The 12,147-nt window shown below is 36.7% G+C and overlaps 1 protein-coding gene across 1 annotated transcript in view; it reads left to right on the top strand.

Moving 5' to 3' along the window:
* Positions 1-458: 458 nt before the first annotated feature.
* The window catches only part of VTA1 (vesicle trafficking 1), a 70,958-nt gene continuing 59,269 nt past the window's right edge, over positions 459-12,147 (top strand). Inside the window, exon 1 of the mRNA XM_082633529.1 lies at positions 459-630. Coding sequence (XP_082489655.1) covers positions 510-630 — 121 coding nt within the window. The 5' untranslated portion in view covers positions 459-509. The remainder of the gene's footprint in view (positions 631-12,147) is intronic.

The following is a 12,147-nucleotide window of genomic DNA, read 5'->3' as shown; positions in this document are numbered from 1 at the left end:
TCTCATCTTACGCAAGAATTAAATTTAAAGTTTCTGAAATTAGAAAAGCTTCTATGGACGCTATTAATATAATCTGAGGTACTGGAAACGATAATTCCTGAAGGATACCAAAGGCAATTCATGTCTTTACCTTTTCTCCCAATCGACAAACATTATTTTCTTTTTGTTTTTCCCTTTCTACCCATCCTTCAGCCACAAAAGGCGGGTAGAGGCTGGAAACAGAAGAGAAATAAAACAAAATCTCTTCTCCCTCCGGCCAGCGGCCAGCAGGGAGCGCTGGTGCCATAGGCGGTATCACAGCCAAGCTGCTCCACCCACTCTGGGCTCTATAGTTGCTACGAGCCAGGAGCGCTGAGGTTGTCCCTGCTGGGAACCCGTAGTTGCCTCGATCTCGCGGAGCAACGGGAAAATGGGCGGGATTTGCCTGCGCGTTAGTGCGCGCACCCTCCCAGACGGAAGCGGAAGTGTCGGCAGCCGGCGAGTAAAAAGGGCTTATTCCTGGAGTGGAGATGGCGGCGCTTGCCCCGCTGCCTGTGCTGCCCCCGCTGCCCCCACAGTTTAAGAGCATACAGCATCATCTGAGGACGGCTCAGGAGCATGACAAGCGGGACCCTGTGGTGGCCTATTACTGTGAGTCTTTCCGAGTCGCCGCGGCCCTACTTACCCTCCGGGGCCCACACACCGCCCCCTGGTTCTTAAGGCAGGCCCCGCTCCCCTAGCTTTAGATCTGAGCTTTGACCTCTGACCTGCCCTGGGAATCCCTTGGGGCCCCTCCCTCCTCAGGGATCTCCACCTCTCTCCGCCCCCTCGAATGCCCCAGAAAGGCAAAACTTCACAAGGACCATGGTGTCCACCACCTATCCAGTCTTGTGCTTAAATATTTTTAAACAGAATACTTGGTCTCATGAACTCCGGAACACATTGTTCTAAGGGTTTTTTTTTTTCTGCGTGTACACACAAGAGCCTCCTGTTGCCACCAGGGAATCCTGATAATAACCTGGGTAGTTAAGTAATTGAGTTGGAGCTAAAACGAAGGTAAGTGTCACAAAGACAGTAGTGATGTGGACAAAAGGAAGATTGACTAGTTGAAACTATAGTAATAAGTGCAGGTGAATTAGGACAACATGCAAGCCCATTCAAAAATTCATAAAGAGAGAGTAGCTGCTACAAAACAAGTACTTGGATTTGTCCATTCCCCCTTCTGCATTCAAACTACCCTGTCCCACCAATGAGAATTTATAGTCTTGATTTTGAATAATACCTGGGGTTGAGACATTTGGTAGCAATAGTCTCACTTTGGTTGACTGTGATGCTTATAATCCACAGGTGATGAAAAACACAGATTAAATTTGTTGACACTTTTTCCTTTGCAGTGAAGAGGGTAGGTCCGGTAAACTTTATTTCCTATTCCATACTCTAATGTTACTGCAAATAAAACATGTGACTAAGCAACTATAAAGCTTCTGAAAAGGATTTTTAGCCTTGAGAAGCTCAATATAATGTGTCCTCTATTATGGACGTTTTAAGATTATCTAAAAAATGGTCCACTGTCATCCCTGCCATACTCCAGGTGACCCCATTTTCATTTCTCAAATTGCAAGGCCCTTTCAAACCTCCACGTTCTTCACTGTCTTGGACCGTCTTCCTTTTTTCTCCAATTGGCAAACTCTTTATGATTCAGGGTCTAACTCAAATGGCACCACTTCTGTGGGCAGTAAGTTGATTACTCTCAAGGCTTTACCTCAGCTTGTTCAAATCGTAACAGCATTTTCCCATTATACTTGTTTTTGAGGTTCCTCAAGTAGGGACCATTAGTCTTTCATTCAGCTTGTATTTATTGAGATTCTACCTGTATGAGCCTTACCAGACACTGTGACTACAGTTCCTGCATTCATGGAACTTACATACTATGGGGTGGGGAGATTAAGCAATAAAATGAGTATATTATATAGAATATTAGAAGGTTACAAAGAAAAATAAAGCAGGGAATGTATAGGGAGTACCAGGAGTAGGGTGGTAGGAAGTGAGGAAGGGATTTCATTTTTAGACTGGTCAGGGAGAGCTTCACTGGGTTTACATCTGAGCAAGACTTGAAAGGAGTGAAAGGCAGGCTTTGCATCACCGGGGAAAGAGTACTCTCCATAGAGGGGGAAACAAGCACAAAAGTCTTGCTTGAAGGAGGATCAAGGTGACCGTTGTAACGAGTGATAGAGCAAGGAGAAAAACGATGTGATTAAAGTCAAAGAGGTTATCTCTTATAACAATGAAATAGGAACCCTTGATTCTGTGTAAAGCTAATCCCTGTTTATGGGTTTTGTATTATATACCTTTGTGACTGCCCAGAGACCCTTTATTTCCCGTGTCATTATCTTCCCTCTTTTGGTATTTCTTTCTAAACTTGCCCCAGTTTCCTTTATTTAAAAAATAAAAGGAGCTCTCACTGTGACATTCCTCTAAAGTTGCAGTCCTGTCTGCCCAGCCTCAAAGATAAGCTTGAAATAATTGTCTGTAGTTGTCTTTACATCCTTATCTCATAGAACTTTTTCAGCCCATTGCGGTCTGGTTTTCATGCCCATTATTTCACTGTAATTGCTCTCAGCAGGGTCATGAGCAAACATTTCTATTGCTAAATCCAGGTGACACTTAAAAAATATTTTTGTTATGAAACATATGCATGTTAAAGAACATATATAGGGGCTTCCCTGGTGGCGCGGTGGTTGGGGGTCCGCCTGCCGATGCAGGGGACGCGGGTTCGTGCCCCGGTTTGGGAGGATCCCGCATGCCGCGGAGCGGCTGGGCCCGTGAGCCGTGGCCGCTGGGCCTGCGCGTCCGGAGCCTGCGCTCCGCAGCGGGGGAGGCCATAGCGGTGAGAGGCCTGCGTACCGCAAAAAAAAAAAAAAAAAAAAAAAGAACATATATAATGTATGTAAGGAACAGTAAAATGAATGCTAATGTACTCAACCATATTTGCTGCTATTAGACTTAAATTTTTGCTGATCTGACGAGTGTGAAATGATGTCTCATTCGAGTGAAATTTGCAATTCACTGAGCCTTAATAAAGTTGAGCATCTTTTCATATTTTAATTAACCATTTGTGATTTCCTTTTGAAATACCTATTTATTGCTTTTGACCGTTTTTCTATTTCATTGTCTTTTCTTAATAATCTATCTACTGATCCTTTGGTATATGCGTTGTGATTGTCTTCTCCAAGTTTATAGTTTGATTTTTCACTCGATTTATGAAATCCTTTGATGTGCAAAAGTCTTTAATTTTAAAATATGGCCAGTTTATTAATCTCTTCCTTATGGTTCATGTTCTGATTTTCTAGGCCTTGATTTCTTTTTGTGTACCTTATTTGGCACTTTGGCTTCCTGAGTTTGTAGGTTGGTGTCTTTCATTAAATTTAGAAAATTTTCTACTATCATCTGTTCAAGTACTGCTTCTCTGCTATCTCTATTCTCTCCTGCAGTTTTAATTAGGTATGTGTTGCATTTTTCTCCTTTAGCTTCTTTGTCTCTTAATGCTTTCATAGTTTGTATCCATTTTCTTTCTGTGCTACATTCTGTATAATTTCTTTAGGTCTGTGTTCACCTCCACATATCCTATTGTAGAACCCATCTGTTGAGTTTCTATTTCCATTTTTTATTTCTAGATGTTCTCATTTTGTTTTTAAATCAGCTAGCCATTTCTGATAATCTTTTGTTAACTGTGTTTTTAAAACACTCTTACTTCTTTAAATGCTTTAAAAAATATTTACGTTTATATTTGCTGTCTGATAATTCCTGTGCATGTTATATTTTAGGTGTGATTCTGCTGTCTAACAGAAGATGGCTCATGATGACTTTTCTCCTTGTAATTTATGCTCTAGACGTACTAAACCAGTGTTCTTCAAACTTCAGTATGCAAATAATTCTACAGGAATCATTTTCACAATTCTCAACTTCTGTATGTTTCTTTCCTGACAAACTTCCTTTGGTCAAGGTAGCAAAGTAGTATGCTTCTTTTTTTTTTTAATCATCTCCTGTTCTCAATTGCCCTTCTCCTACTTTAAAGAAGAAGGACATACTCTGATGCCTCATTATCATTTTTATGGTGTATTTCCCTGGAGGAGAAGGTGGAAAATACTCCAGGGTGTCCAGAAAAAAGGGACAATTCAAATAAATGACTGGTATTAGTGAAACCTCCATTAATTAAGGTATTAGGTAGAGCTTCCTATCTTTCTCTGTCTTATTTGGAAGAAAACCAGTCAGAGCAAAGAATAAGCTTTTATTTTAAAATGCTGGGCATGAGAAAGAAAGGATGTCAAAGGAACATTCTAACATATAACTTTTTATAAGGGGAGCAGTCAATAATGAAACTCAGAAGAAGAAGAAGGAATTGTTCTTAGCTATTAGCAGCCATTGTTTGGTCATTTTGGATTTTATCCAGAGGAGTGCAGAGGGACAGTGTGCGACCAGGATCAAGTGCAAGATGGTGTGGAGAGGGTTAGCTGTGGGGACAAGGACATGAACGTAGCACAGTGGAAACTTCTTTGTATTTCAGAGTCTCTTACACTTGTATGTATATATATTAAGGGTAACATCTCATGTTCAAAATTGGCCTGTGTTGAGGTGTTCTGAAGTTTCAAAATGGTAAGAGTTTTCATTATATGACCTTACCTTTTTGTTCTCTGTTCCTTACTAAAGTGTCATTCCGGAGGTACGAAACAAAAGGGAAATGATGAAGTGGGGCAGTGCCTTACTTCATCCAAGTCACAAGCTCATGTAAAGGTCTGTAGGTTATCAAAATTTTAGAATTAGAATTCAGAAATGAGATGGGGCTTGTGGGGACGTGTGAACATATTTATTCAAATTAGAGAAGTCATATTTTTCTGAAAAAAGTAAACCTCCAGTGGCTGATTGGTTTGGCTTTAACAACTGGTTTTGTCATTTATGTAAAATGGTGGACATTCTCCTTAAATGAGGTAAATCTTTAGCTCTGAAGTGTTTTGTTTTTTCAGAAATACATTTAAAACAAGTGACAAAATTAAAATATTAAAAAAAAAATTTTTCCTGCCAGCGGATGTTGAAATGAACAGTATTTCCGTTTTCCCAATCCTGTGTCACTGTCTTAGGATAAAAAGAAGCCTTTGAAAGAAAATGTTGAATCTTTCTTTATAAGATCTTTTCTGAATACTTCACAGGAATTGAGAAAATGAATACTCTAATGATGGGGTGACAGATTCTTTTCTAGTCTTAAAACAAATTTTGAGGCAGACCTAATTAAAATGTCAGCTAAGAGAGATTATTAACAATATTATTTGATAAGTGATGATGTGGTTTTTAGCCTATAACCCAGAAGGAATTTAAAGAATTCAGTGATTTTGCTGTGACAGAGCTTCCATTCTCATCTGCTGCTTTATATGAATGAATTTTCTCCCTTGTTAGAGTCATAAAAATGAAAGTAGGAATAGAACCAGTACTCTACCCTGGTTCATTATGAGGATAAATCATATTAATTCATAGATAGGCAGTTTAACTCATTATTTGATGCATTTCCAAGAAAATTGTACTATTTATACTTAATGATTATTAAAATAAATAATCATGTTGTCTTGATCAATTATACATAATAATAATTGCCAAAACTCAGTTCCAGAAGAAATATTTTAACACATAGTACCTTCTCTCACAGGAAATTTTGTCAAAATTTCAATTTTTATATCCTTTCTGTTGCAGAGCAGTATGATAGGATAATCAAGTAGGACTTTTAAGCATACAAATACATTTTTTATAATAAAATTCTATAGGATAAGTAAATAGAAATATGGGTTAAAAGAAAATACAACAGTGTATTATTTCTGACTCTTAAAAAAAGAGCTTTTTGTATCTTAAAATAGATTATAATAGATACCAAATTGCTATGGTATTTACAGTTGAAAGAGTGATATAATTTTTAGATGTCAATATTTGATGTAGTACAGAAATTACATTTTTTTACCTGTTTAAACTTCTGATGAAAAGTGGTAGATGTCAACTGAAAAATGTGTGAAGGGATACATTTCTATAAACTTAGAGCAAATGAAAATATTCTAAATCCCTAGAGCAAGGAAGAATTTTTTGTGAGAAAAAAATTCAAGATTATTTTGCTAAAGTACTTGCCGATTTATAAAAGTTCCATATTCTCTTATTTCTGAGGCTTTATATATGTTGCTCTCTGCTTGGAATCCCCTCTGACTTCCTCTTAATCTAACTAATTTATGCTTACGGACTCAGTACTTTTTGCAGATTGGTTTTCCTGACCTCATAGAATGGTCTAGAAATTGTTTCACATATGTCCCTCATCTTGATCACGTTGTGTTATAACACTGTTATCTTTCTGTCTCCTGGATTCTCCTGGAAGACAGGGATTGGTACCTTTTTTTCACCTGGCACATAATTGGCATTCATAAATATTTAATGAAAGCCATTGTTCTAAATATTATGAATATTCCATTCTTACTAGAATGTAAGCTCTGTGAGAGCAAGAAGTATGTCTTAGTTGAATCTCTTAACTCCTAATACAGTACCTAAGCCATGGTGGATAATTTAAATTATGTAATTTACATGTAATATCTGTTGATTGAATTAATGAACTATACGGTAATTCTTAGTTTTTTCACATGCTCTTACTCTACAGTAAGGAAACGTAATGAAAAGAATTTCAAAACACAGTATTTTATGACTTGTGGGTATTAGATTAAGTCATAGATATGTCATAGGATGTGCTCATTGTGCCTTCTCCTTTCCAGTATTTTGTGATTTCCAAAAATGATTTATATCTGGCCTTAATGGGAATACTCTAGTGTTTTATCTTTTTTTTTTTTTTTTTTTTGCGTTTCGCGGGCCTCTCACTGTTGTGGCCTCTCCCATTGCGGAGCACAGGCTACGGATGCGCAGGCTCAGCAGCCATGGCTCCCAGGCCTAGCCACTCTGCGGCATGTGGGATCTTCCCGGACTGGGGCACGAACCCATGTCCCCTGCATCGGCAGGTGGACTCTCAACCACTGCGCCACCAGGGAAGCCCCTGTTTTATCATTTTTTAAATTGTTACCTTAATATTCCTACATTTCTTAATTGATCTTTTATTTTCTTTTTAAGTCAGGAATGAGTGTTGAAACACTATAGATCAAATTATTTTTTGACTAATATGCTTAGTGTTTACTTCTCTGAACCTTTTAATGTAGTAAGTAATAACAAATTATTAAATTTACTCATATTTGGAACATCTCATTCCTGGAAAGAATTCCATTAGATTTTTTTTATTAAACTTTTTTTTTTTTTTTTTTTTTTTTTTTTTTTTGTTGTTGTACGCGGGCCTCTCACTGCTGTGGCCTCTCCCGTTGCGGAGCACAGGCTCCGGACACACAGGCTCCGCGGCCATGGCTCGCGGGCCCAGCCGCTCCGCGGCATGTGGGATCTTCCGGGATCGGGGCACGAACCCGTGTCCCCTGCATCGGCAGGCGGACTCTCAACCACTGCGCCACCAGGGAAGCCCTATTAAACTTTTTATTAAACTTTTTATTAAACTTTTTATTAAACTTTTTATTTTGAGATAATTGTAGATCCACATACAGTTGTGAGAAATAATACAGAAGATCCTGTGTGCCTTTTACCCATTGTGCCCCAATGGTAATATCTTGCAAAAATATATATCTTGCAAAATTATACCAGAATATTGACATTGACACAATCCACTAATCTGATTCAGACTTCCCTAGTTTTCCATGTATTCATTTGCGTGTGCGTTTTTAGTTCTAAATAGTTTTGTCAGGTGTAGGTTCATGTATCCATCACCATAGTGAAGATAGCAGTTTCCTAAGAAGAATCCTTCATGTTACCCTGTTATAGCCAGAACTTTATGTTTTGGGGGGAAGTTATTTCTTATATTTGTCAATTTCTTACATTTAAAAAATTCGACTTAAGCTAATATTGATGTATTAAAGTCTTCTAGAATATCTTTCATATCTGTCAGATTTTCAAATTTATTAGTTAAAAATTACAAATTTAACCTTCCCATCCTTTCCTCATACCTGTCACAATCAACCAGTCATCAAATGTTTAAAATTTTACTTATCTCCTTAGTTTGTCTGATATCATCCCTTCACCTTATATCTAAGCTATTGACGTAGCTTCCTACCTTCTACTTCAAGCAGGTAATCCCTGTTGCTGCTAAAAAGTTCTGCTTTAAATGTTTAGTGGAAAAAAACACAGAATAAAAGAATGATAAAGTTAACTAAATATTTAGGAATTATATGTGACACAAACAGTACAATTTATAAAGACATTGCATTAGGAAAAAATATTTCCAATAGATGAGAGACAAAGGGCCAATATCCCTGATATATAAAACACTCACATAAATCCATTTAAACAAAAACAAAACTAAGATCCCCATAGATAAATGGACAAAGAATATGTATGTACTACTAAAGGAGAGAATACTAGTTATTAACATTCAGGTAAGTTAAAATGGCATACCTTTTTTGGACTATAAAGTTATAACTCAGTGCAAATGAGTATATGGTGAAATTTTCATTGACATGGCTGTGTGAGTTGATTCATAGTTTTAGAAAGCATTTTGTCAGAGTGTATGGAATTGTGAAACTATCTGATGTTCAGTAATTCCAGTTTTGAAAAGCTTGTGCTTAGGAAATAATCACTAATATATTAAGAACTTTATGCAGAATTCTCTGAATGATTATTTATACATTTGTGGCAAGCTCAAAACAACCTAAATATATATCATTGTGGAAATGGTTAAGTAAGTTATGGTATATCCATTAGATAGAAAGTGATGTAATCATCTAAAAATTAGAAAGCATCTTTTGTAACATGGGAGAAAATTGATATAAAAATACAGGATATAAAATTATATATATACTACGATTTGAACTTTCTTATATGTACATACATACATACACTTGGAGAAGAAATTGTAGCTTTTAGGTTTATGTATGGTTTTCTTTTGATTGTCTTTTTTTTTTAATGTTTTCTGTTCTGTAAGTGGGCATGTCTCGTAAATACTAAAAAACAAAAGCTTTATTAAAAGCAAAAATTTTTTAAAGGTACTTGTGGTAGCTCCATCTGACTATCAGAAAAAAATATAAGTGCCTTTAGGAACCACTTACGATTTGAATGTGGCATCATCTTTTGTAGTTTTAATCAAACTGAATTTCATTCTGTTTCTAGAACCTTACTGGATTTCTGTTGTCTCCAAGCCTTCCAACGTTTTCTCTCTCCCTTGGTCCCTCTTCCCTTCCCTACCATCCCCGCTTCATTTTTATCCTTTGGATACTAGCTTGAATGTCACTTTTTCTGGGAGACCTCTTAAACTCCCTAGTTTTAAGGTGCATCATCTCTGTGTCCTCATTATGCCTGTATGGCTTTACCTAATTGCTTTTCATTTGCCTATTGTGTTTTCTAGGTGGTAAACTTAAGAAGGCTGCACCCTGCTGGGAGCTCTTTATTCATTTACTGTACCAGGTAGTGCTAGGCCACTAGACATATTTACACAATAAAGAATAAGTGCTCCAAAAATGTTAAATTGATCTGAATTTTAAGGCAACTATGGTCCCTACAGGGAACTTTGGCCTTACAGCTGTCACTGAATAAAGAGGCCAGATGACTAACATTTATGTAGCTCTTGGCATTAATAACAATACTTTTCTTCAGGGCGTCTGATTTGAACCTTATAGTTATCCTGGTCCTTTTATTAGTAAGTGATGGAGCCAGGACCTGAATGACAGATACTAGATGAGAAATGGTTATATGTAAAATTGTTGATAGTAGGTAGTAATTAGAATACCACTTACAGAGTGAAGGTAAAGGGACTAGTTAAATTGGTGAAAAAGAAAGGGGGAGCCAATGCAGTAATCTGGAAGATTCCTAGTAAGTGGAGGGTAGAAATGGAGGACAGGCTTGATGTTATTAACATATCTCTGAGCTCTGTATGTCTTTCTCTTGTTTTTTTTCCTTAATGAAGCCAGAAAATACTTGAGTCTCTACTAAGCATGGGCACCATATGATAACTATTTTGATTCTGTGAAGTTTGGTGTTGTGGATAAAAGTAGAAAGATTCCTTCCTTATAAATTTGCTTAAGTAACTAAATACATAAAGTTTCAAGTTTGTTTTTTTAAAGTTTCCTCTAGGGGGTGATATTGTACAGTCAATAGACATTCAGTGAAAGTGTACAAGTGTTCTTTCAGAGTCATGTTTATGTGATCATAGGAAAATTAAATGTAGTTTTCAGGAAGTTGTAAATACGTATGGTATATTTCATATACAAGATGTTATAAGATGCACAAGTGTAAATTTTTAATTTAGTTTAAATAAAGGCTGGAAAATATTGGATTTTTTGCTTGCTGGTGGATATTAGGATTAATAATCAGTTGCCTGTTATTTTTTTGTTGTTACACAGAAATTGGATTTTTTTAATGACAGATAAGCTTAACTAAGCCAATGAAAATAAGCAGTGGCTTTTTTTTTTTTTTTTTTTTTTTTTTGCTGATTTCTGAACCTGTAACAATTAATTTGAGCCCATCATAGTCCTCTAAGTACTTATCATTTTTTATTATAAGCTGACTCGGGATACTTTACTGTAGCAATGACAGGTTAATAAATTTGCACAGAAAGTTGGACTACTGGCTTATCCATTAGTACTCCATTCTTTTTGTTTTTGCAAATATATATGCGGACATGCATTTTATATCGTAAAATAGTCGTTTTAATAATTACTCTTTTTTGTTGTTGTTGTTGTTCTTGTTGTACAGGGGCCTCTCACTGTTGTGGCCTCTCCTGTTGCGGAGCACAGGCTCCGGATGTGCAGGCTCAGTGGCCATGGCTCACGGGCCCAGCCGCTCCGCGGCATGTGGGATCTTCCCAGACCGGGGCACGAACCCGTGTCCCCTGCATCAGCAGGTGGACGCTCAACCACTGCGCCACCAGGGAAGCCCAATAATTACTCCTTTTTTGAGTAAAGTAAATCATTTTGGTTTTAGACTCTTTCAACCTGTTTCTAAGGTTGAGGGGACAGGATCAGCGTAGTCAAGTAACTTGTCCTTATCTGTCATTGTCTTATGTTTGGCACCCATGCAAGTTTAAATCATCTTTGATAAGATTCCTTTTCTTAATGACAGTTATGATTGTTCAAAGTGAAAGCTTACATCCTCTGAGCAGCACAGGTTTCAGTGCTTGATAAATTCTCACTTTAATTCAATTCATCATGTATTTTTCTGTGGCTTGCCCAGGTTTTTTGGTTTTTAGGTGTTTTTTAATCCCAGTTAATTGTTTCTCTTTGGAAACACTTTGGAGTCCATTGTACCTCCACTGTGGGCTTATTAGATATTCCTCTTTGTTTTAATTTTTTTAATGGTTGCTCTAGCATTTACAGTAACTTATCACAGTCTACTATCATATAACACCTCACATATAAGTTAAGAACTTCGCTTTCTTTTGTCCTGTCCTTTGCCTGTAGTTGTTATGCGTTTTATTTATACATATACCATAAACCCTAGAATATATTTTTTATTTTTTAACCATCCTTTTTAGAAAGGTTCATAAAATGAGGAAATACAATTTTTAATATATTCCCACATAATTACCATTTTTAGCACTCTTCATTCCTTTGTGTAGATCGTTTTAAATCTGGTATCATTTTCTTTCCTGTTGAAAAGTTTATCATTTCATTTGTAGGATTGCCACCAATTCTTTCAGCTTCTCTTTTGTGAAACAAGCTTTTATTTCATTCTCATTTTTGAAAGATATTTTTGCTGGTTAAAAAATTTTAATTTGTCAATTGTTTTTGCCACACCTCCCCACCTTTGGAGGGGAGGATTCCAATTACATGTATGTTAGAGCACTTGGTGTTTTCCCACACCTCACTGAAACTCCGGTTTTGTTTTTGTTTCTCTTTTCAATCCTTTTTCTCCCTGCTTTAAGTAGTTCCTATTGCTGTGTTCTGAATTTCACTAATTTTTTCTTTTATGGTGTCTAAACTACTATTAATCCTGTCCGGTAAATTTTTTATTTCAGATAGTGTATTTTTCATCTCTGGATGGTCCATTTGTGTTCCTTTGTGTATGTTCCATTTCTCTACGCGTTTTATTCAGGGTTTCCATTAAATATAC

The sequence above is a fragment of the Mesoplodon mirus genome (assembly GCF_964341445.2).
Source record: "Mesoplodon mirus genome assembly, chromosome: 10".
Taxonomy (NCBI): domain Eukaryota; kingdom Metazoa; phylum Chordata; class Mammalia; order Artiodactyla; family Ziphiidae; genus Mesoplodon; species Mesoplodon mirus.
The sequence above is the reverse complement of the archived record's forward strand: the minus strand, read 5'-3'. Positions and strand labels throughout refer to the sequence as shown.